The 21950-nt window shown below is 57.7% G+C and overlaps 1 protein-coding gene across 4 annotated transcripts in view; it reads left to right on the forward strand.

Annotated features, from left to right (window-relative positions):
* KIF21B (kinesin family member 21B) overlaps positions 1-18370 on the forward strand; it is a 39368-nt gene extending 20998 nt beyond the window's left edge. The window contains exons 18-36 of one of the 4 annotated variants that reach the window (XR_010467568.1): positions 132-361; positions 760-907; positions 995-1189; positions 2891-2992; positions 3135-3300; positions 3822-3882; positions 4207-4264; positions 4757-4962; positions 5421-5495; positions 5650-5763; positions 6430-6468; positions 8262-8398; positions 8707-8887; positions 9779-9943; positions 10475-10592; positions 11336-11506; positions 11974-12173; positions 12597-12861; positions 13437-18370. Coding sequence is in view for 2 of the 4 variants with exons in the window: in XM_065038583.1 (XP_064894655.1) it covers positions 132-361; positions 760-907; positions 995-1189; positions 2891-2992; positions 3135-3300; positions 3822-3882; positions 4207-4264; positions 4757-4962; positions 5421-5495; positions 5650-5763; positions 6430-6468; positions 8262-8398; positions 8707-8887; positions 9779-9943; positions 10475-10592; positions 11336-11506; positions 11974-12173; positions 13437-13491 (2421 nt within the window). In the remaining 2 variants the exon portion in view is untranslated. The remainder of the gene's footprint in view (positions 1-131; positions 362-759; positions 908-994; positions 1190-2890; positions 2993-3134; positions 3301-3821; positions 3883-4206; positions 4265-4756; positions 4963-5420; positions 5496-5649; positions 5764-6429; positions 6469-8261; positions 8399-8706; positions 8888-9778; positions 9944-10474; positions 10593-11335; positions 11507-11973; positions 12174-12596; positions 12862-13436) is intronic. The other 3 variants (XR_010467569.1, XM_065038583.1, XM_065038584.1) reach the window with 3 other exon arrangements.
* Positions 18371-21950: the final 3580 nt, after the last annotated feature.

The raw sequence follows: 21950 nt of genomic DNA on the forward strand, positions 1-21950 counted from the left end.
CACAAATGGCCCTGGGGCTTTGGGTTCCAGAGCTGATGCTCTTGGTCCCATGAGGACCTGGGGGTGATAGTGACAGGTTTGGGCTGGGGATGTCCATCTGAGACCCTCTCCTCTGCTCCTCCTCTGGGCAGGTCTCGGCACTGCGCCGTCTTGCCAAGCCCATGTCAGACCGGGTGGCGGGCAGGACGAGCCAGAAGCCGGCCATGCTGGACTCAGGTGCAGAGGTCTCGGCCAGCACCACCTCCTCTGAGCCAGAGTCCGGTGCGCGCTCCGTCTCCAGCATCGTGCGCCAGTGGAACAGGAAAATCAACAACTTCCTGGGAGATCCCTCATCCTCTGTGAATGGGGCTCGGCCGGCCAGGTCAGGGCAGGGGCTGCAGGGGTGATGGGGCATCCCAGGACTCCCATGTCTGGCTTTTGGCTGGGGGTGGAGGTTGAATGCCAGCATCTTATTGTGCATTTGGCCTGTGTTAAACCATTGACTTAGTAACAGGCTGTGCTGGCAGCATGTCACTGACTGTCACCTGGGCTTGAGCCCAGTACTGGCCTTCCATGAGCACTAAATGCTGTGGCACAAACCCTGCTGGGCTCATCTCTTGTCCTTCTCTTTACTAAGAGGCGATGGAAAAGCTGAGCAGTCCAGAAACTATGCAGATGCTGCCTCTGCTCCCAAGTAGCCACATCCTAGGCATCCTTTTGGGGTAAAGCACAACGTTCCAGGCTGAACACCCATGTGCCTCTTCTCCACTCCGGCTATAGGAAGAAGTTCCCCAAGAAGGGGGTGAGCCAGACCTTCAGCAAAGCCGCCCGCCTCAAGTGGCAGTCGCTGGAGCGGCGCATCTTTGACATTGTCATGCAGAGAATGACCATCGTCAACCTGGAGGCTGACATGGAGCGGCTCATCAAGGTGACATGGTGCTGGGGACAGGGAGGGCCAGGTGGTGGGTGTGGGTCGGTGGGACAGTCATGCTGACTTCCCTTCCTTTTCCCCCAGAAACGCGAGGAGCTGGCACTGCTGCAGGAAGCATTGCTGGGCAAGAGGGCAAAACTGCAAGCAGAGAGCCCCATGGAGCAGAAAGGGCTGCAGGAGCTGAATGAGGAGATCGAGGTGCTGGGGGCCAACATCGATTACATCAATGACAGCATTTCCGACTGCCAGGCCACCATCATGCAGATCGAGGAGACCAAGGTGGGCAGTTGTACTTGGCCCCGCTCGCCCTGCCTTCTTCCAGGAGCATCCCTGGGAGGCGAAGGTGTCCTTGGGCACAGCCCGGCTGGGCATCCCTGAGTCCTTCTTGGGGCTGTGCCACGCACTCCATGGAGTTGCATCCACACAGTCACTTCTCACTAGGTGGTTAATTGTGGAGGGGAGTGCTGCCAGGTACACAGACAGGCTGCTGGTGCCCGGTGCCCCACCGCCCTGGGATGCTGGGAAGCTGCAGACCCTCTCCTGCCTGTGGGGCTGCTGGTCCCTTGTCCACACGGGAGTTTCATGTGCTGGAAACATCCAGCAGAAACCCCACAGGTTGTGAGTCCGGTTTATGCACTGGGCACACCACAGAGATGCTGAGCGGCTCCCGGCTTCCCTCTAGTGGCTGCAGCCCGGGCTGGAGCCTGTGTGCTGTCCCCAGCTTGTCCGCAGCTGTCACCTACACTGGCAGGAAAGAGGGGCTGTTAATTCACACTACCCTTTGGGCCAGTGACATGATCTGCTGTGGATTCGGGTGATGCTGGTGTCTGCAGATTAGTGTCTAATTAAGCGTTGGCACCAGGATTCCTGTAGCAACACAGTAGGCCTCCAGGCTGTGTTGGCCATCTCCATGGCCAGATCTTTATAAACGACTTAGACTCAGGACTTGAGGAACTGCTTAGCAAGTTTGCTAATGAAACTGGGGGGAGCTGTTGACACTTTTGAGGACAGAGAGGCCCTGCAGAGGGATCCGGACAAATTGGAGAACTCGGCAATCACCAACCACATGAAGTTCAGCAAAGGCAAGTGCCATATTTTGCACCTGGGATGTGGCAGCCCTGGCTGTACAGACAGACTGGGGGTTGAGATGCTGGAGAGCAGCTCCATGGAGAGGGATCTGGGGGCTCCGGTTGATGGCAAGTTGAACATGAGCCACCAGTGTCCCTGGAGCCAAGAGGGCCCCGTGTCCTGGTGCACCCAGCACAGCACGGCCAGCCGGGCAGGCATGGGATTGTCCCGCTCTGCTCTGCGCTGGGGCGGCCTCACCTGGAGCATTCACTGTGTGCAGGGCTGGGGACACGGGAGAAAAGGAGATAAAGCTACTGGAGTGTCCAGAGGAGGCTGTGAAGCTGGTGAAGGTTTGGAGGGGAAGCCGGATGAGCAGCGGCTGCAGTCCCTGGGTTTGTTCAGCTGGAGCAGAGCAGACTGAGGGCAGAGCTCATGGGCTGCAGGTTCCTCAGCAGGAGCAGGAGGGGCAGGCTGAGCTCTGCTCTGTGACAGTGACAGAGCCCAGGGAACGGCAGAAGATGTGCCGGGGAGGGTCAGTGGGACATGAGGAAAAGGTTCTTCACCCAGAGGTGCTGGACACTGAACAGGCTCCCCAGGGAGGTGTCACGGCCCAACCTGACAGTGTTCAAGAAGAGACTGGACAACGTCCTCAGACACACGGGGTGACCTGTGGGGTGTCCTGTGCAGGGACCGGAGCTGGACTCCATGATACATGTGGGTCCCTCCCAGCTCAGGATGGTCTATGATTCTATGATCTCTCCAGTAGCCTCTTGGGCAGACTGAGGAGGGTGAGTGTGGGGACTGGGCAGGCTGGCAGAGGTGCTGTGCTGGCTGCGGTGCCTGTTCTGCCCGTCCCACGCCCGGTGGCAAAGCTCCCCTGCTGCATCCAATGCCCATCCCTCTGTGTTCCAGGAGGAGCTGGACTCCACGGACACCTCGGTGGTGATAAGCTCCTGCTCCCTGGCTGAAGCCCGGCTCCTGCTGGACAACTTCCTGAAGGCCTCCATCGACAAGGTGTGGGGCCACTCCAGGACCTGGATGCATGGCGGGATTTCCCATGGCTGGGGAGGGAGCAGGAAGCAGGGTGCCAGGATGGGGACTAGTGATGGGCACCCGAGACACCTGCCTCAGGCCCAGTGTGGCTGTGCATCCCCAGGGGCTGCAGGTGGCACAGAAGGAGGCCCAGATCCGTCTGCTGGAGGGACGCCTGCGGCAGTCGGACGTGACCAGCTCCTCGCAGAACCACGCCATCCTGGACGCCCTGCGGGAGAAGGCTGAGTCGCACCCTGAGCTGCAGGCCTTGATCCACAATGTCCAGCAAGGTGGGACCCGGGACTGGTGCATCCTCAGGCTGGTTGTGCTGCCTATGGGGTGAGGTTTCCCCTGTGCCAGCCTCCCAGGGAGCATCTGGAGGTGCCATAGGGGGGACCAGTGTGTCTGGGACTGCCCTAAGTGCGATGCTGGAGGGGGATATACTCTCCAGCCATCACACCACAGGGAAGAGGACCAGACACCCCCTCAGCTGCCCCCTCTGCTGCGTGGTTTAATGGCAGAAGATGTGCCAGGGGAGGGTCAGGTTGGACATGAGGAAAAGGTTCTTCACCCAGAGGTGCTGGACACTGAACAGGCTCCCCAGGGAGGTGTCACGGCCCCAACCTGACAGTGTTCAAGAAGAGACTGGACAACGTCCTCAGACACACGGGGTGACCTGTGGGGTGTCCTGTGCAGGGACAGGAGTTGGACTCCATGATTCTTGTGGGTCCCTCCTAGCTCAGGTTCAGACGGGGCTTGGCACAATGGGGTCCCCTCTGTGCTGCTGATGTGCTGTTTCCCTCCTGCACAGAGAATGGTTACGCCAGTACGGATGAGGAGGTCTCAGAGTTCAGCCTGGCTTCAGATGGCAGGTGAGTGCCCAGCTCAGCCCTGCCTGAGCTTCTGGTGGCAGGGGAGGCCAGGACAGGGTGGGATGTCTGGTGCCACCCATGGAACCTCGCAGGTGGACATGGATGAACAAAGCCCCATCTAAGCTTTCCTGTGGTGCCCAGCCCTTGGAGAGGAGAGCAGAGATGTCTCTTAGATACCAGCAGGGAGTGAAAACCAGGTCATCCCTTGTATAAAGGGTGCTGGTGACCAGGGGTTGACCCAAGGAGTCTAGTGGGCTGATGGCAACCAGCTCTCTGAAAGGGGTTTAGCAATAAAGCTCCATCTTTTCTCCCTTCTCCTTGTAGCATCTCCCAGTCTTTCACCATGAAGGGCTCCGCAAGCCAGGATGACTTCAAGTTCAAGGTCAGTTGACCTTTCTCTGTTGCCCTGTCACAGGGAATGGGAGGAGGGATGGAAGGGTATGTTGGTCAGTGATGCTTCAGGCTCGCTAGTCTGAGCCTTGGAGAGCCAGGCTTGGCATAAGACAGTGTGGCTGGTCTCTGGGTGCAGTCAGCTCTAGCCGAGGGTGAACCCAGGCCTCCTGGTCCTGTGGTCCTCTGAAGCACCAGAGACTTGGAAAACATCCACCACAGAACCAGTACCTTCCAGATCTGAGTGGGCACCAAGGAGGACCCTGTGCAGTGCTGCATCCACTGTGGGAAAGGTGGAGGACAGTTCTGCACAGGCTATCACATTTGCTTAGCACATGGAGAGCATGGGCATCCCAGCACAATGCAGGGGGAGCTCAGCCTCCTGTGGCCAGAGAGCACAAACTGCTCCACCCCGCAGCTCTCTGACCGCTCCCACTGTCCCCACCCTGTGCCGCCTGTGCCTGAGCCCTCTGTCCTGCCCTAGGGAGAGCCCAAGCTGTCAGGGCAGATGAAGGCAGTGTCGGCTGAGTGTCTAGGACCCACGCTGGACGTCTCCACCAAGAACATCACTAAGTCCTTGGCATCCCTCATGGAGATCAAAGAGGATGGGATTAGCTTCTCCATCCGAGACCCCTATTACAAGGAGAAAGTGTCACGCACCATCAGCTTACCCACGCGAGGAAGCACCTTGTGAGCATGGGGTGAGGGGTTCCTGGGCATTGGGAAACTTGTACAGGCATGAGCCAGCAGGTGGGAGGCTGTGCCCTGTCTGTGGAGTTGCAGAGCAATGAGGGTGAGGGCAAATGTGCATCTATCCGGGCTTGTCTGCAGTGGTGGATTTCTCCAGTGGGCCTCAGAGAGTGTCTAGGAGTATGTTGGTGTCCTCTGCAGCTGGAGAGAAGGGTACTCCAGGAGGAGGGAAGGAAGAGAGGTGTGTGAGGATCCCCAGCTCACTGCCCTGGGATATCAGCCTTCTTGGGTTGCCAAAAGCCTCTGCACTCATTGGATGACTCAAGGCATCCCCTGATCTTGTGATCCAGGACAGCCCAACTTCTCCTTTGCTCTGCTGGGGAAGGACATGGGTGTTCAGCGTGGAGGGATCCCAGTCGGGGGAAGGCACCCACTGTGTTCTCTTTCACTTGCTTTAGTCCCAGACAATCTCGTGGCTCGGACACTTCGCCTCTGACAAGGAGGAAATCCTATGACCGTGGGCAGCCTGCCAGGTGAGCTCGGGAGCTGGAGAAACGGCCACTTGGGCAGGGAGAGGCTGGGTGGCCCAGACAAGCGGGAGAGATGCTGGCTGGGCCCTGGTGCACCAGGCAGCTGCCAGGTGAGCAATTCCCAACTCACATGTCTCTCTAATCCTTCCTGGCTCAGGCCTCCAGATGTTGGCTTCACACCTCCCTCATCCCCACCCACCCGTCCACGCAACGACCGCAATGTCTTCTCTCGTCTCACGAGCAACCAGAGCCAGGGGTCTGCCTTGGATAAGTAAGTCCTGGTGGGGTGGGGGGGGTCTGAGGGAGAGGGACCCACATCAGAACAGCAAATGGCACATATCAGGGCCCACGGTGGGGTGTAGGAACACAGGACCCAGCCAGCCTCCTGCCACCTTTTTCACTCCCTGCTCTTCTCCATGAGGGAGCAGATGCTCTTCAAGGGCCATGCCAGACTCCTGCCGTGCCCTGCCTGCTGAGTCCCCTCTGAGCTGGCCGCGTGCAGGAGCTCCCTGTCCTGAGCTCTGGCTGAGCCCTCCTTGGGACACGGCAGTGCCAGACGTGGATCACTGGCAAAGGCTGTGGAGCAGGATGGGGTGAGGTGGGATGGGGGCTCGCAGGAAGCTGAAGGACTGGCACCAACCCACAAATGCTGCTCCAGCCCCCCCCTGCAGCAGGTTGGGCAGCTGCTGTCTTGGAGCATCGCTAGCGGCGCTGACATTCCCTGATGGAGACCTGCTGTCTGATCCTCACTTGCCTCTTGCTCCTCTGCCCTCTCCCTTGATTCTCCATGTGTGCTTCTCTTTCTCCCTCTCCTTTCCTCTTTCTCTCTGTCCTACACTGGCTTGGATGCAATAACAATCCTCCATCTCTGACTCCTCTGCTCCCTCTTCTAGTCTGGGTTTTCTCTCCCATAATCCTGCTAATTTTCTGCCCCTAGGTCTGATGACAGCGATTCCTCTGTCTCGGAGGTGCTGAGGTATAGACAACTTTCTATTTATTATCCCTCCCTCCTCTCCTTCTCTCTGTCTCACGAGTCTGCTCTCCCTTGTCCCTGCACGCTCCACCTGCGCCTTGCTGTTCTCCCCCACCTCCCAGCTTGTGTGTGCTGTCCCCCCTGGCATGCCACCTCCAGTATCTGACACTGTCCCCTTGGTTGGAAGTTTGAACCATTCCTGCTCTGATCAGCCCTTGGAAACCTCACCTATGGGTAATGGCTGGTTTGGGGTGGCAGCATGTTCTCCTCCATCTCTGATGGGCTCTCGTCAGCATGATGCCACCATGTCCCATCCTGTCCCCCAGCTCTCCAGCAGGATGGTGTGATGCTGGGGAAGGGGACAAGCAACCCTGGGCACTCCTGGTGTGCCCTTCTCACAAGCATCTTTCAGGCAAATATCTCCAGGTGCTCCCCACACCTGCTTGTGCTTCCCTGGTGCTGGGTTGTGGTTTGGTTTTCCCAAGGAAATACAAGTCAGATTGTGGTGCAGATTTCAGCCTTGGGGTTAAGGTGCTCCTGGGCTTGTCCCACTGCACGCTCCTGCCTGCAGAGGTTTCCCAACACAAAGGCCACCTTTCCCTGTCCTTTAGGAACATCAGCCCTCCAGCACCCAAGTGTCACCTCACATTGCCCATGGCTTGTGGAGGTGGCACCAGATGTGTCTGTGCTGTGTCACCTTGGGCAGTTTTATCATCAGGCAGCAACACAAGGTCCATCGATAACATCTCACCCTGGGGAGCCAGGATTTCCATTTAGATTCAGTGTCACCTTGAGACTGGTAGAAACACCAGGGGTCAGGGGAGGTCTGTTTGAATTTGTAAATGCAGCTTCTGAGAAAGAAAGATCACATGCATGTGATTTCCAAACCCAAATTAATGAGGCTATGTCGGTCCTCATGACTAATGCAAACTTTAAATGGCCTTGGGCCTGCCCTTCTACAGCCCTGTGCCTCAGTTTCCCTGCCTTTAGAAAGAGACTAGCACAACCCAGGGCCCCATGGCTGTGGGGACGCTGTGCTGTGGGATGCCAGCTGGGAGAAGCTGTTGTTGGCAATGCACCCTGGGGTCTGGAAGGGCAAGGGCTAGTCCTCAGCTCCCTGAGCGCTGCTCAAGAGGAGGGGATTGACAGATGCTGTGTCCAGAGGGACAGGCAGCAGGTGTCCCTTGGAGGAAGGTTTGGCAGGGACAGGTCCTCTCCTGCATGGAGCCAGCAGGGCTTCCATGGCCATTGCAACAGGGACGCTGAGTGCAAATGCTGGTACTGTGCTTCGTCACCCTTGTGGTCTTACATAAAAGCGCAGAACCTGGTCTCCAAATGTCACCAGCCACAGGCTGACAGCCTCCAAAGAACTGGGGTGCTGGACATTGGTACCCTGAAACACTTGTCCCAGAAGAGCTTCAGGCTGGAGAAAGAGCAGTTTGTCCCCGACTGACCTGAGGACCGATGAGCCGAGTCTCCTAGGTGCTTTAGTGCATGCTGGCCAGGTGTGAGAGGTTCAGCAGGAGAGCAGAGGCCGCTGGGCAGTCGCCCTTTCTCAGTCCGTGTTGCTGTGTCAGAGGCAGCAGGCAGGGGCTGCTCCTGGGGAGATTCCCAGGGTTCCCACAAAGACCTTTGCTCAGACATGCCAGGTTCAGGTGGAGTGACCCATCGCACTGCTAGGCAGTGGAAGATGCTTGGAGTGAGGCAGCTCTTGCTCTCCCGTGCCCCTGGGACTGTGTAGCGCAGTGTCTTTGCACACACACTCCACCATGCTTGTTCTTTCTTTCCCATGCAAGGGGCATCATTAACCCAGTGGCTGGGACCAAGAACGCCCGTACAGCCCCGCTGCAGTGCGTCTCTGTGGCAGAAGGACACACCAAGCCTGTGCTCTGCCTGGATGCTACCGACGAGCTGCTTTTCACCGGGTCCAAAGGTGCGTGATGGACAGAGAGGACGCAGAAGTTGCTGGCCTGCAGATGCCGTGGGAGGAAGTTGGCACAAGGGAATATGTGGAGTGCTGGGCACTATGGGGATGGTTCCTCCTGGACCTCTCTCCTGTCCTCAGCACTGAGCCTTACTCGTGACTGCCGTGGTGCTGGGGCTGGCTGGTTCCTTTCCTCTGGCCCTGTGGGTGGGGGGAGGCAGCGCTCAGAAGAGGTATTGCCCCCAAGCCACCATGCTTTCAGAGGGAGACACCCCCCCACTAGCCTGACACTCTTGGTCACATTCTTCCTCCCGCAGACCGGAGCTGCAAAATGTGGAACCTGGTGACGGGCCAAGAAATTGCTTCCCTCAAGGGTCACCCAAACAACGTGGTTTCCATCAAGTACTGCAGCCACACTGGGCTGGTGTTCACCGTGTCCACATCATACATCAAAGTCTGGGACATCCGGGACTCAGCCCGATGCATCCGCACCCTCACGTACGTGGCAAATGGGGACCCAGGGTACTCTGGGCATCTCTGACTTTACAGAAATTAGTCCCAGGACCTACTGGGGCTGGGGACAGGGCCAAGTACCAGCTGCCTTAGTGCCAGTTGGCAGTGCTGCATCCTTAGGGAACAGGGAGGCTGGGAGAGAGTTTGGGGTGAGGGGACCTGCAGGGACCTCCTGCAGCGAAGGCTCAGGGTGAAGATCTTTGAAGAGATCTGCAGCTGCTTTTGGAGATGGCCGAGAGAGTGAGCAGCTCTGTAGAGGAGGCACAGCCCCTAATGGCATCATAGCTGAGCAAATCACAGGCTCTTCGGTGAAACCCGGATCTTTATGAGGAGTTTGAGGACCAGAAAGGAGTGTGGGACAGGCTGTAGCTGTGGTCTGCTGGTCTGGAGCAGGGCTCAAATGTTAAGAGAGTATAGCAGGCCAGGCTTACCAGCTTGTTCCAGCATAGAGCTCCTTCCTCCATCCAGCCTCAGCTCGTCTGCCTTGGCCTGAAGGTGCTTCTGCCTTTGGTGCAGAGACCAAATACTTCTGCCGTCCCATGCTGACTGCCAGCACTAGCCAGCTCTCCCTGAAGGAAGCAAAGAGGAATGGGAGGAGACAGAAGCGGTCCTTGAATGGAAACCAGGCGGGGATGCTCCATGTCATGCATACACCCAACATCCTTGGCTTCGTCTGCAAGCAGGGCACTGGCCTAGGAGACAGAAGTCTTGTTGATCCCATTCTGGCCACAAAGATGGTGACACCTCTAGGGTCTTTCCCTGACATGGGACCCAGCTGTACCAGCCTGGAGCCAACAGCCCCATGTGGTTCCTCCATGGGGTCTCCATGGCTCTGATCTCTGCTCATCCTCTCCCCTGGACCTCTCTCTCCCTTAGATCTTCTGGCCAGGTGATCTCTGGGGACGCATGTGCTGGGACATCCAACCGCACTGTCACCAGTGTGCAGGGGGAGCACCAGATCAACCAGATTGCTCTCAACCCCACTGGCACCACGCTTTATGCTGCCACCGGTAACTCCGTCCGCATCTGGGAGCTGAGCAGGTGAGGGGTAGTGCTGGGGCGGGCAGGACAGCTGTAGATGTCGAGTAGACACTGTTGGCTCGGAGCAGCCTGAAATTACTCCCCTCCTGGGAAAGAGAAAACATTTTTAGTGGTGGAAGTTGCTTGGAATAAGGACTTACAGGACCCTTTCCTATGGGACCCAAGGGGTGTTGAGCAGCAGTGGAGCTTCTTGGGGTGGAGGATTTGTCTGTGAACTGGGCAGAGCTTACGAGAAGGGAGAAGACATGTGGGGTGAGCAGCAGTATGCCCCTGGTTTTGTCCTTGTCCCACTCCCTGCCAGGAGAGCTCTGGGCTGCTGACCCCTTGCTGCAGCCTGGGCTCTGGAGCCAGACATTGTCACGTCCCAAAGCTGCCTTCTTCCCCCAGCATCACTAGGAAGAGGGGTGTCCTCGAAAAGGGGGTCACAGTCCCCCGGGGGCTCCAGGGCTGTGGGGGTCTCTGCCTGGAGAGCCCCTTGGAGGAGCTTCAGCAGCCGGGAAGGGGTTGGCTGACCCACGTTATCCAACTCAGGTTGCAGCCCATTGGGAAGCTGAGCGGCCACATCGGGCCTGTGATGTGTCTCACGGTAAACCAGACGGCAAGCAACCACGACCTGGTAGTCACGGGCTCCAAAGATCACTATGTCAAGGTACTGTCCTTGGAGAGGAGAGCCTTGTGTCCCACAGGGAAGCCCAGATCTTGGCAGCCCCTAAGGTCTCTTGTTTCCCCCTGAAATCTAAGCCCAGATTTCTCTTTTCACCTCTGCATGTGAGGTTTTTTGCATATCTACTCACCTCAAATCTTGCCTTTTTCTTGGTCCACCAGTGCACCTTTGGATATGTATTTGCATCTCTCTCATCCCTTGGGCTCTGTGGCTGGTACTTGCATGTTATGGGTGACCCAGATTAGCAGCTCTCCCTGTTCTGCTCGATTCCCCTCCCTCGTACAGATGCTTTGCACCTGCTCATTCACAGCTCCAGCACAGCAAGAGCTTGTCACTCCCTTTGAGGTTGTTGCTGGTTTTTGGCAGGTTGAATTCCTGTCACCAGGGGAGTGAAGAAGGGTGGTGAGGTGATGAGGGAGGTAGGATCCCACTCTTCTGACAGCTGCAAGCTGTTAGCTCAATGCATGGAGGTGTGTGAAAGTTCACCATGAGTAAAATATAGCAAAATGGGGGCTACCTCTGGTGGCAGACCTCCTCTAATGGTGGCAGGACTCCTGGCAAGACCTCGGCCCCAAACACATCTCCCCTGGCCAATGCCCGCTCCCCTTTCCAGTGTCACTCTGGGTCCCCCGAGCCTAGAAAATTGGGTGATGGCCAAGTTCTCCAGGAGAGGATCACCTCTGTTTCTAGTGTCATCTGGAGTCTCTCACCTACTGTTTTTCCTCCAGGTGTTTGAGATTGCTGAGGGCATGGTGGGCAATATTGGCCCCACTCACAACTTCGAGCCCCCTCACTATGACGGCATCGAGTGCCTGGCCATCCAGGGAGATGTCCTCTTCAGCGGCTCCAGGGACAATGGCATAAAGAAGTGGGATCTGGAGCAGCAGGAACTTCTCCAGGTTTGGAGGGGAGAATACAGCACAGGTTGTCGGGGTGATGTGGGGCAGAGGAGCATTGCTGCTGGGGCCCTGGGGGGGCCTCTTGTTCAGGGACCTGGTGCCAGTGTTCTGTGCTGAGTTAACGAGGGAGGGCACTCCCATTCCTGGGAATCTGCCTGTGCATGCATGAGGTGGCTCTTTAGCCCCCTAAGTTTGTGCGGTAGGGCACTTGGGATTGCCAGCTCCCCCTGGCACACAGGCTGCAGCATCAATTGCAGAGATGGGTGCTAAGTTCCCCTCTGAAGGCAGGATTGTTGTCTCCTGCCCTGGGGACAAACCAGGCCTGAACCCTCTAACTCCTCACGAGCCCCGCGATCCGCATCAGCCCCAGGGTGACAGTGAGGAGCTGAGCCTCCCAGGCTGGGTGCGTGAGGCTGCTGGTGGTGCTGCAGATGAGGTTGGTCATGATCTCTGCTCTGTGCCTACAGCAAATCCCCAATGCCCACAAAGACTGGGTCTGTGCCCTGGCCTTCATCCCCGGCCGCCCCATGGTGCTGAGTGCCTGCCGAGGAGGTATGATCAAAGTCTGGAATGTGGACTCCTTCACCCCAGTTGGGGAGATAAAAGGGCACGACAGCCCCATCAACGCCATCTGCACCAACTCAAAGCACATCTTCACTGCCTCCAGGTGAGCCCCGGGCTTTCTACTCGTGAGACCCCTGGGAGGTGGGAGACCCCTGGGTTGAACTGTTATCCCTGGGGCTGGGTGGGTTTATGCTGAGGGGACAGGGAGGGCGGGAAGGGGGGAGTTTCACAGCTTTCTTGTCCCTCCACTTCTTCATCCCATCTTGCCCGCCTTAGCCTGCCCCACGACACGGCCTGCCCACTGCAGTGCCAAGAGCTGTTCCCCCGGCTGTCCCCTGCCCGTGCCCTGGGTTATCCCCCATGCAGGGACCCCTCTTCCCCGGGTCTGGGTGTCCTCTGCTGCTCTCGGGGACCTCTTTGGCAGCAAGACTCTGATATCCTCTTTTCGACTGTGTCCCTTTTCTCCCTTCCTTTTTCTCTGTCTCTCTCTGTCTCTCCTCCTCCCCACCTCCCATCTGTGCCACAGTGACTGCCGGGTAAAGTTATGGAATTACGTGCCTGGGCTCACCCCTTGCCTTCCACGACGAGTCCTTGCCATAAAGGGCCGTGCTACTAGTCTGCCTTGACCCTCCTGCTCTTTCTGACTCTCTTGCTCATGCACTCCTCTTCTGTCTTTTCTTTCCTTTTCTCTTTCTCTCCATCTCTTTCTCCCTCTGTCTTTCTCTCTGTTGCTTGCTTTTGCTCCTCTCTCTTTTTCTTTCTTTCTCTCTGGTCTGAGCTGCTTCTTCACGGTATGAAACTATTTTGCGTTTTTTCCCCCACTTGATAAACCTTTGCTAGAAGTGACGTGCCCCTTTGGCCCAGCCATACTCCCCACATTGTTTTGGTTTACTCTTTTTTGTAACTTGCTGAGTGCCCACATCCACTGTGGCAGCTCAGTGCAAGCCGTGACCTGCCCTCACCCCTGCATGGATGGTGGGGCGGGAGTCAGCAGCCACCCCCAAAGCAGCCTATGCCCTGGAGGACCCAGCATATCAGCTCCCCACCCCATGTCACTGCTTTGACCTAATTAGAGCTCATTCAAGGGGTGCAGGAGTCCTATTGTTTGGGTCAGCCCTGGACGTCACCATTTCCTTTTGTCCCCAGTTGCTGTCAGTGAGATGAGCTGGAGGCTGAGCCCCATTGGGCCTGTCCGCTCTCCAAAATGGATTGGGCAACCTCCTGCTAAGAGAAAAGGGCCTGGAAGTCTTGTGGGCTGCATGTTGCCATGGGCTGGGGGTGGGAGCGTTTCTCCTGCCAGTGCCTCTCTGCGGCGCTCCTGCGGGAACCCCCGGGTCACGCCATCCCTCTCACCTTTGTTTCTCAGTGACTTGACAGTGAAGCTCTGGAGTGGGAGGAGGTTACCTGCGGGTTCGAACTAGGAACTGCAAAAGGACTGGAATACGTGACAGGAGGGTGAAGGTCGGGGTACCTCTCCCTTGCTGTGAAGACCCCATCATCTACAGGAGCTCAGCCCAGAGATAGGGATTTCTTTGTGCCTGACCCAACGGGGTGGACAATGTCCCATCTGGTACTTTAAGCACTGCCAGCTCCTGCGAGAAGGCATCTCCATGGGGCACCGTCAGCTCCACCTTCCCTCCTGCTGAGGTTTTCCAGTGATGTTTCATCTCCTTTCTCACCCACCCACCCCTACCAGGACTTGTGGGGAGCAGAGATCCTTGGCTCTTTCTCAGAGACATCTGGTTTCCTCCTGTGACCATGGGCTCGTGTGGCCTCTGATGTGCTGCTTCTGTCCCTGTTGGCTCCAGGGCTGGTTCCTGCAGGAGTCTTTCTCCACTCCACAGCCATGATGACATTTGGTGTCTGCTGGCCAGGACCACAGCATAGAGGGGCTGCTTCTTCAGAAACATTCCTCATGGGACAACTTCTCTGCTGTGGGGGTCCTGCAGAAGGATTTTCATGTAGTCTCATCATTCTCCATCCTCTCTCTACCTGTCCCCAGTGACTGGAGATGTGCACCTCTGAGGTCCTTTGCCATGTCCCAGCAGTGGAGGCATGGCAAGCCAGGGAAGATCACCATCAGACAGCTTCCCCACAAACCTGCTGCACATCCCTCTGATGTTCTCCAAGCCCCAGTTGTAAACTCAGCTGACCCACAGCTCTCAGGCTCTTCCCCATTTGCCTATGCTGCTCTGCAGGGGGAAGGGAAAGGCTACTTAGCCTTTTGACACCTTGGTCCTCAGCAGGGGTTTGTTGTGGGTTCCTGCAGCGTGTTAACCTCCTTGAGATGGAGAAATGAAGCAAGAATGGAGGTTACAGGGCAAAGAAACCAAGGCTGGATTTGTCACCTTCACCCCTGTGGCCCATCTTGTTTTTCCATCACTGGGAACTGGAAGCTGTAAATCCTTCCCCCAGGCTCTATTCTCAGCCTCCTGCCGGGGAGGGGAGCAGCTCAGATTTGGCCTGTTGGCCCCCCCGGATCCAGGAGCTGGAGGGGGCCCAGCTGGAGTGCAGCCCAGAATGGAGTTGGCTGTGCCAGGAGCGGGGTGAGGAAGGGGTTGCACACTCTAGTCTCGCACAAGTCCCCTGATTCACCCCACGCTTGACAGGACAATCCTGCACTGGATGATCTTGAACAATCCGACCTCCGTGAAAAGCTGGGGGCTCCATCCAGGAGTGTCCTTGCAAGGACACAGCTTCTCCATGCACCCTCTCTCCTGTGCAAGGGGCTGGCAAGGCCTTGGTCTCACACTGGAGCTTTCCCCCGTTTCTCTTGTGGCTCGTTGGACCATCTCCTGCTTGTCCTGCCCTGGGCCAGTCAGGGCTCATTGTGGGATGGCCAAGGAGACCCTGGGAGTGGTGCTCTTGCCTCACGTGCCCTCACTTCCCCTCTGTCACAGAAGAAGCAACGTTTGAACTCAAATTTAAGGATTTTCGCACATGATCCCACCAGCCCTGAACTGGGTTCTCAGAGGCCAGGGCCTCCAGGACCTTCCCCATAAAACACGGACTGTTTTCCCTCTGCTTTGTCCAACCATGGTGACTCATGGACCAGTCCCAGGTCATTTGCCACCAGCCCTCCTCGTTAAAACCGTTCTGGGTGGAGCATGGGAATTCGTACTCATCCTGAAAGGCAGGAGTATCTTTAGTGATTTGACGGGGATATTTTTGCCTTTTGGGGGATAAAAAACCCATCCTGCTGCCTTGTCTTGGTGGAGGGAGTAATGGTGTGTGTGGGTGTGACCCTGCCTCATGTTGGTGGCCCAGTCTGGGACCAGCAGCCACACTGAGACAAGGAGCCCTCCTGCTGCAGCTGCTGGAGACACGGTATCAGTACGAGCAGCTCTGGGCTGCAAAAATAGCTGGTGCATTGTGGCCGCCGAGGTAACGCACAGATGTGGAGGCTGGAAAGGGTGTTACCCTCCAACCCTTGGTCGGCGTTTCCCTCCTCATTCCTCAGCCGCTTTAACCTTTGCTTGGGCAAAGGGTGGCGGGGGTGGCGAGTGTGTGTTTGTGTGTTTGTAGCCAGTTGTACCATGTGCATCGGTGTCTGCATCAAGATCTGCCAGTGCCTGACCCAAAACCTCTCGCTGTTCCCTGCTCAAGTGGGTGAAGGGACCTGCTCTTCAGAAGCTTGGGGTCAGACCTGCCTTGCCTTTTGCCACTGGTTCATTCCTGTGTGTAGGCTGCAAGTGCTGCTTAATTCCCCAGGGCTGGGTGGCCAACCCTGCATGATGCTGTGCATCCACCTTGCTGCACATGGAGGGGCCTCAAGGCTTTCCCAGCATGCGGGTGGAGGCAGCTGGTACTGTGGCACAGCAGCAAGTGTCCAGAGAGGGGGGTCTTTGAAGCGAGAGGTGACTGTGATCCCATAGCTCTGTGTGTGTGTGTTTTAGTATCTGCATCAGTTGGTATTTCTCATGCGGGAAAGTGTTTCTTGGGTGTTGATCTGGTTTAGCTACCTCACGGTGCAAGCTAGGTACTGTCATTTGGTTTTGTTTTGGGGATGGGGTGGGGAGTTTGTGTTTCTTCTTCTCTTAATTATCGTTATGGTTTTGACACTTGAATTCGTCCTGGGGACACGTGGCCCCACCCTCACCTTGCTGCATGTCTGAGCCGCCCCTCGTGTCCCCTCCCTGCCTCCCCCTGGGCAGTGCAGCAGGACCAGCATCCTGCTCTCCCCTTTGCAGTGGGATCCCCCAGCTGAGTCACAACACTGAGATTTTGCTCCAGTTGCTGGTAGAATACTTGAACTGAGGCTCGGCTTTCTTGCCGTTTGTTATTGGGTTGATTTGCAGCCTGGAAGTCATCCCTCTTGTCTCTTTGAAGGATGGAAAGAGACCTCTGAAAGGCTCAACTCAGCGTGTATTTCTGCCTCTGCTCTCACAGATATTCTCTGTGGATGCAATAAAGCCCTTCTTGTCGGGGAAATGCCCATGCAAAGCACATCACTGGAATGGGCTGGTCCTGGTCCCCATTGTCAGCCTGGAGCAGCAGGAAACTGGTGCTGGAAAACCCTCTGTCCAGGGTGGGGTGGGTCTGGGAGAGAAGCTGATTCTCATGCGTGATGTTTGATTTTTGACCCCCAAAACATAGTTGAATCTAGATCCTGTCCTAGGCACTGAACATAAACCAGGGTAACTGTGGAGCCCCCAGGGAGCCCCCTGCTCAGGGATGGGGAGCTGACATGGGGCCGTATCCGCTTCCCTGTCACAAAGGGGTTTGGGAAGGGGCTCGCAGCTGAGCCACACTGTCTGCTGGCGGGGGACAACACAGGTTCCCGAACCACTAAAGCACAAGATCGCAACATGCAGGTGGTCTAGCAAGGGTGACCACTTGGACTCTGGTCCTTCACAGCTCCAACTGGGTCCCTGGGTTTGGACAGCCAAGGTTGAGGCTCAGCATGGCGGTGAGGGCTGTTTGCCTGCCGGAGGAGGCAGGGGAGCTGTTTCATCCTTTTGCATTGTCCTGGGGCCATCCCCTGGGGCTCAGGACTTGCACTGCTGTGTAGCTTAAGACCCTTCTTGTGGTCTCTGAACCCCTCTGCCAGCCCTTCCATTGCAGGGACAGTTTGGAGCTGCCTTTGCACTGTGCACCTCCTTTTGCTCCATCCTTGGGTGCCTTGGTTTGTGCCAAGGGTGTGATGATACCTGAAGTCCAGGGAGGTCCTTCCCTTTTTCAGATTGCTGGGTGATGCTTTTGACCTCGGGCCCTGACTCTTGCTCCGTGGGTCTCCTCTCTCCAGCACACAGGGGCCAGCTCCAGCTTCTGCCAAACGCTGTCCCAGAGCTGAGCTTTGCACATAAGGGGGGGAGATGACTAAGGAGCACAAAAGCCCTGGGGCCCCAACCCACTGTGAGCCCACCCAGCTTGCCCAGGCACTGCCCATTCCCTGGCACCCCAGCTCTCATGGCACAAACGGACAGGCTGGCCATGCATCTCAGCCTGGCCAGCTGTGAGGAGCACCAGGGTCTGTCCCCCGTGGACATCGTTCCTCCCCAGCACCTCTGAGCACAGATGCTTTGGGGAACGCTGCCTCCTGCCTTGGTGCTGCAGAACCAGTGCCTGTTCCCAGTGCCCCATCCCAGTCCTTCCCGTGCTGGACAGGGTCCAGGTACAGTCCCTGCAGAGCACAGGGCTCCCGCTTGCTTTCAGCAGGTTCACTGGAGCTTTGCTCTGTCCTGCAGGCTGCACACCCTCCCTGAGCCCTCCTGGGAGGGAACCGTCCCCCTGACCCCCCCGTGTGCTGCAGAGTGCTCCAGCTGTAACTGGGAGGGAGCCCAGCACAGTTCTGACCCCCAACCCTTGTCTCGGCCTCCTGGGCCTCACCCCCAGAAAAGCACAGCCCTGCGCCTTCCCCCTGCCCCTGGGGGCTTGTCCTCTCATCCATAACAGCTCTGCCTGCAGCACCTGCCAGCTGTTCCACGTCCCCTGTGTCCCGGGACCACCCAGTATCCTCCAGTCCAGACCTCTGCTGGGGCTCGGGCAGCTGCAGCGTTGCATTGTCTGCTCGGTCATCCCTTCCCACCACACCAGTATTGCAAATAGCAGGTGCCTTTTCTTGCTCAGAGCTGTTTTGTAGAGGCCAACTCTCGTGAAGGCTTTTTTTCTCTGCTGGGTCTTGCAGCCCAGCCCAGTGGACTGGGTTTGTTAGAGGACAAGGCGTGTACGTATATTTTATACCTCGATGTGTTCTTGTAAATAGTGTAAGTTATTTCAGTCTCATGATGTACATGTTTTTTCAATGGCTGTGTTTGTTCCTTGCCTTTTTGTCTTCACAAATAAAACATACTGAAATGAGGTGACGGTGCAAGATGACTCTGAAGAGGGGAAGAGCACAGTCGGGAACCGCCCGACCCTTCCGGATGCAGCTGGGGAAAGGCTGGGTGAACTGATGCTGCTGCCGCCCTTCTGGCATCCTTACAGGCAGCGAGTACTCGGGCACACAGGGCAGATACGATTACACGGGAGAGACATAAGTGGCTGAGGTGGCAGAAGCACAGACCCAGCCGGGCTGGCTCTTCCCCTCTCTCTTGATGAGGAGGAGGAGGGGAGGAAGGAGCCCAGATGGGTGGTCCTAAGTCAGAGTGGCAGCCAACCCCTGCAGAAGTCAGAGCATCCCTGCCCCTTCCCAGGTCACCTCAGCATCCCTGAGCTGAGGGCGATGAAGCTGGGGAAGGGGCTGGAGCACAAGTGTGCTGGGGGGGAGCTGGGGGAGCTGGGGGGTTCAGCTGGAGAACAGGAGCTGAGGGGAGACTTCTGATCTCTGAACTGCCTGAAAGGAGCTTGGAGCCAGGGGGGGTTGGGCTCTGCTCCCCAGGAACAAGCGCCAGGAGCAAACGGCCTCAAGTTGCGCCAGGGGAGGTTGAGGTTGGATCTGGGGAACAATTTCTTCCCCAAAGGGCTGTGGGGCATTGGAACAGGCTGCCCGGGGCAGTGCTGGAGTCACCATCCCTGGAGGGCTGGACAGACGGAGATGAGGTTTTCAGGACATGGGGCAGTGCCAGGGGTGGGGAACGGTTGGACTTGATGATCTCGAAGGTCTCTTCCAGCCAAAATGATTCTGTGGTTCTATGACCCTGCAGCATCACGTCAGCATCCTGAGGGGTCCCCAGGCTGGACGGGCTCTGGTGCTGCGGGGTGGGGACTCAGGTGCGTCCTGCTCCTCCCCCGCACGGCCCTCAAGGGCCCTGGGGGACACGGGCTCCCTGGGGACGCCGGGTGCCCGCCCGTCCCTTGCTGCGAAGCAGCCCGGCTGGCTGAGGGGAGCGGTGGCCCTGGGGACAGCCGGCAGGTGGCAGCCCTGGCTGCGGGACCGGGGTGCCCGGCAGAGCTGCTGGGGCCCGGGGCAGCAGGGACCCCCGCGGGGGGGATGGTGGGGTGGGGGATGCAGGGGTGGGGGCGAGGTGACCCTGGTGTCAGCGTGTGGTGCCTGCTGAGCACCCAGAGGTGACCGATGCTGGTGCCCCCCAAGACACTGCGCAGCCAACACGGCACAGCGCCGGGTGCTGCAGGGTGGAGGCAGGGGGGGCAGCGAGCTGTACCCCCAACACCTCAGGGCAGGGCCTCAGCCCCAGCAACCTCCACTTTCCCTTTCCCAGCCAGGCAGCACTGGTTAAACTGGTCGGACAGAGCAGCTGAGCAGCGAGCCGCCAAGGCACGGGCTGTGCCTGCACCGACCACCCCGGATGCGGTTCCTCCTGGCACACACCCCGCTCCCAGCGTGGGGCAGCCCACACCCCGCTGCTAGGGGAGGGCTGGGGGACCCCAGCCCTGGGCTCAAAACACACCTTGCTTGTCCTGAGAGCGGTGCCCGTCCGGCTGTAACAGTGTCTCTGCGGAGCTGGGAGTGCCCAGAGCCACATTTGTCCCCAGCATTGCAACCAGCATCACCCTCAGCCTGGGTCATGGCTTATCTTGGTGTGAACATCTGTACCCACAGCCACACCATGGTGCTGCCAAGGCATACAGGATCTGTGGGACAACAAATGTGAGGGTATCATGGGCCGAATTACTCCTGGAAGGTCAGGTGACACCAGCAGCATCCCCGTCCCACCAACTGTCCCAGCCACTCATTGCACCACAGACACCTTTTCTTGCTGGTCTTCTTGTCACCAACTCACTCCAAATTCATGACTAGTTCTTTCTCACCGCAGCAAGATGCCAAGCCCTGGCTGGCAGTGCCCTGTGCCGCGCTCCCCACATGCCTGAAGGTGCCCTGGGAGCTTGGATCAGCAGCAAAGAGACAGCAGGGACACATCCCTGGGAACCACTGGCTCTGGCGATGAAATTGTGGCAGCCCTCTGCCACACATCCACACACTCAAGGAGGAGCTGCCCTGAACACATCAGTGCTGCAGCTGTTCCTCGGCAGTGGATGGTCCTGTGAGCACCATCCAGCATCTTGCTGCTGCCCTATGGCTCTGCGGAGGGCATGGGGACACCCCAGGGGAGGCTTATGCTCTCCCATATTCCTGGCACAGTATCTCAGCAGCTCCAGGGAGTGCTCCCCACCGTGATCTTCTCCCCACGGCCCACTATAGGGCCTGGGTTGTGTCACATCAGTCAAGCAGATGGGCAGGAAGGCCATTTCTCCAGGTCAGTAGAGCTGGAGAGTGCTTACAGGTTGCTGGGGAGGATTGCTGAGGTCTGCTGGCCTCCTGTCTTCAAAGCACAAGGGGAAGGAAGGGGCAGACTGGGCCTGGGGGCAGCCAGGAGGCTCCCAGTGTGTCAGGCACACATAAGGGGCTGAGAGTGTCACAAACCAAGGGCTCCTGTCCCATCGGTGGCATAGTCCCAGTGCATGGACTGGCTGCGGCACTTCCATGGGGTCTGCAGAGAAGGGAGACCTGGAACAGGCGATGCTCAATGTGGTCCATGCCAGAGAGCCCCATCAGCCATCCCATCAGATCCCCTGGGGTTGGGGAGAGCCATGGGTGGGCTGAGCAGGGTTCAGGCAGGAGAATCCTAAATGCTACACGCCCTCTCCATCATCCCTGGGCCTGTGGCCTGGGCATGGCACAAAGCTGTCATGTCCCACTCTGCTCCAGAGACACCCGCACTTCAGCAGTGGGTGGAAAAAGCTTCCCCAGGGCAGGTTTGTGACCACAAGAGCTGGAAGCCCAGCCGGGCAGCCACAGCCCCTGGCACAGCAGAGCCCCAGGCTCAGCTCACAGCTGAACACAGGTGCAAGGCTCTGTGTCTGCCCAGCACCCCTGTTTTTCCTGGTGGTCTTGGTTTGTCCCCTGGCAGCAATGGCAGGGGCTGCTCTCAGGTACAGGGACATCCCTGTGCGCTGAGGGATGCTGTGCCCGGGAAACAAAAGGGCCTGACAGCACCCAGCACTCGTGACTGTGCAGCAGAGGAATGAAGCTGGGGCAGGTGATCAGCTAGCGTGACCTGGTACCTCCTGGCTCACACGCTGGCCCTGCCTGCCCCAGGGCCACAGCACAGCATGGCAGGACAGGGTGACGTGACAAGGGGGATGTGGCACACAGCCACCCTGTCCTTGCTGGCCTGTGGGCTGAGGTAGAGCATCCATGTTTGCAACAGTCTGTCACCACCTTGTCACATGAGATGGTTTGCTGCCAGGCACTGGTTTGAAGTGACAAAGACCTAGAGGTGACTGAGTGATGCCAGGGTCTGCCCTGCTCACACAGCGGCCTGGGTTTGTACCAGGCCATGTCTGGCTCAGGTAAGTACCAGCATCAGGCAAACGGGTGTCAAGTTATTGGCTCAGGCTGGCCTGGGGCTCCTCTGCCAGCACAGGATAAATAAAACCAGCATGAATATACTCAAACAGGGACCCAAGTATCCCTGACAAAGAGACAGAGGGGCAAGGGAAGATAATTCCCAAGGCAACCTTGCCTTGCCCCTTGGCA

Source organism: Columba livia, chromosome 22 (genome assembly GCF_036013475.1).
Source record: "Columba livia isolate bColLiv1 breed racing homer chromosome 22, bColLiv1.pat.W.v2, whole genome shotgun sequence".
Lineage (NCBI taxonomy): Eukaryota > Metazoa > Chordata > Aves > Columbiformes > Columbidae > Columba > Columba livia.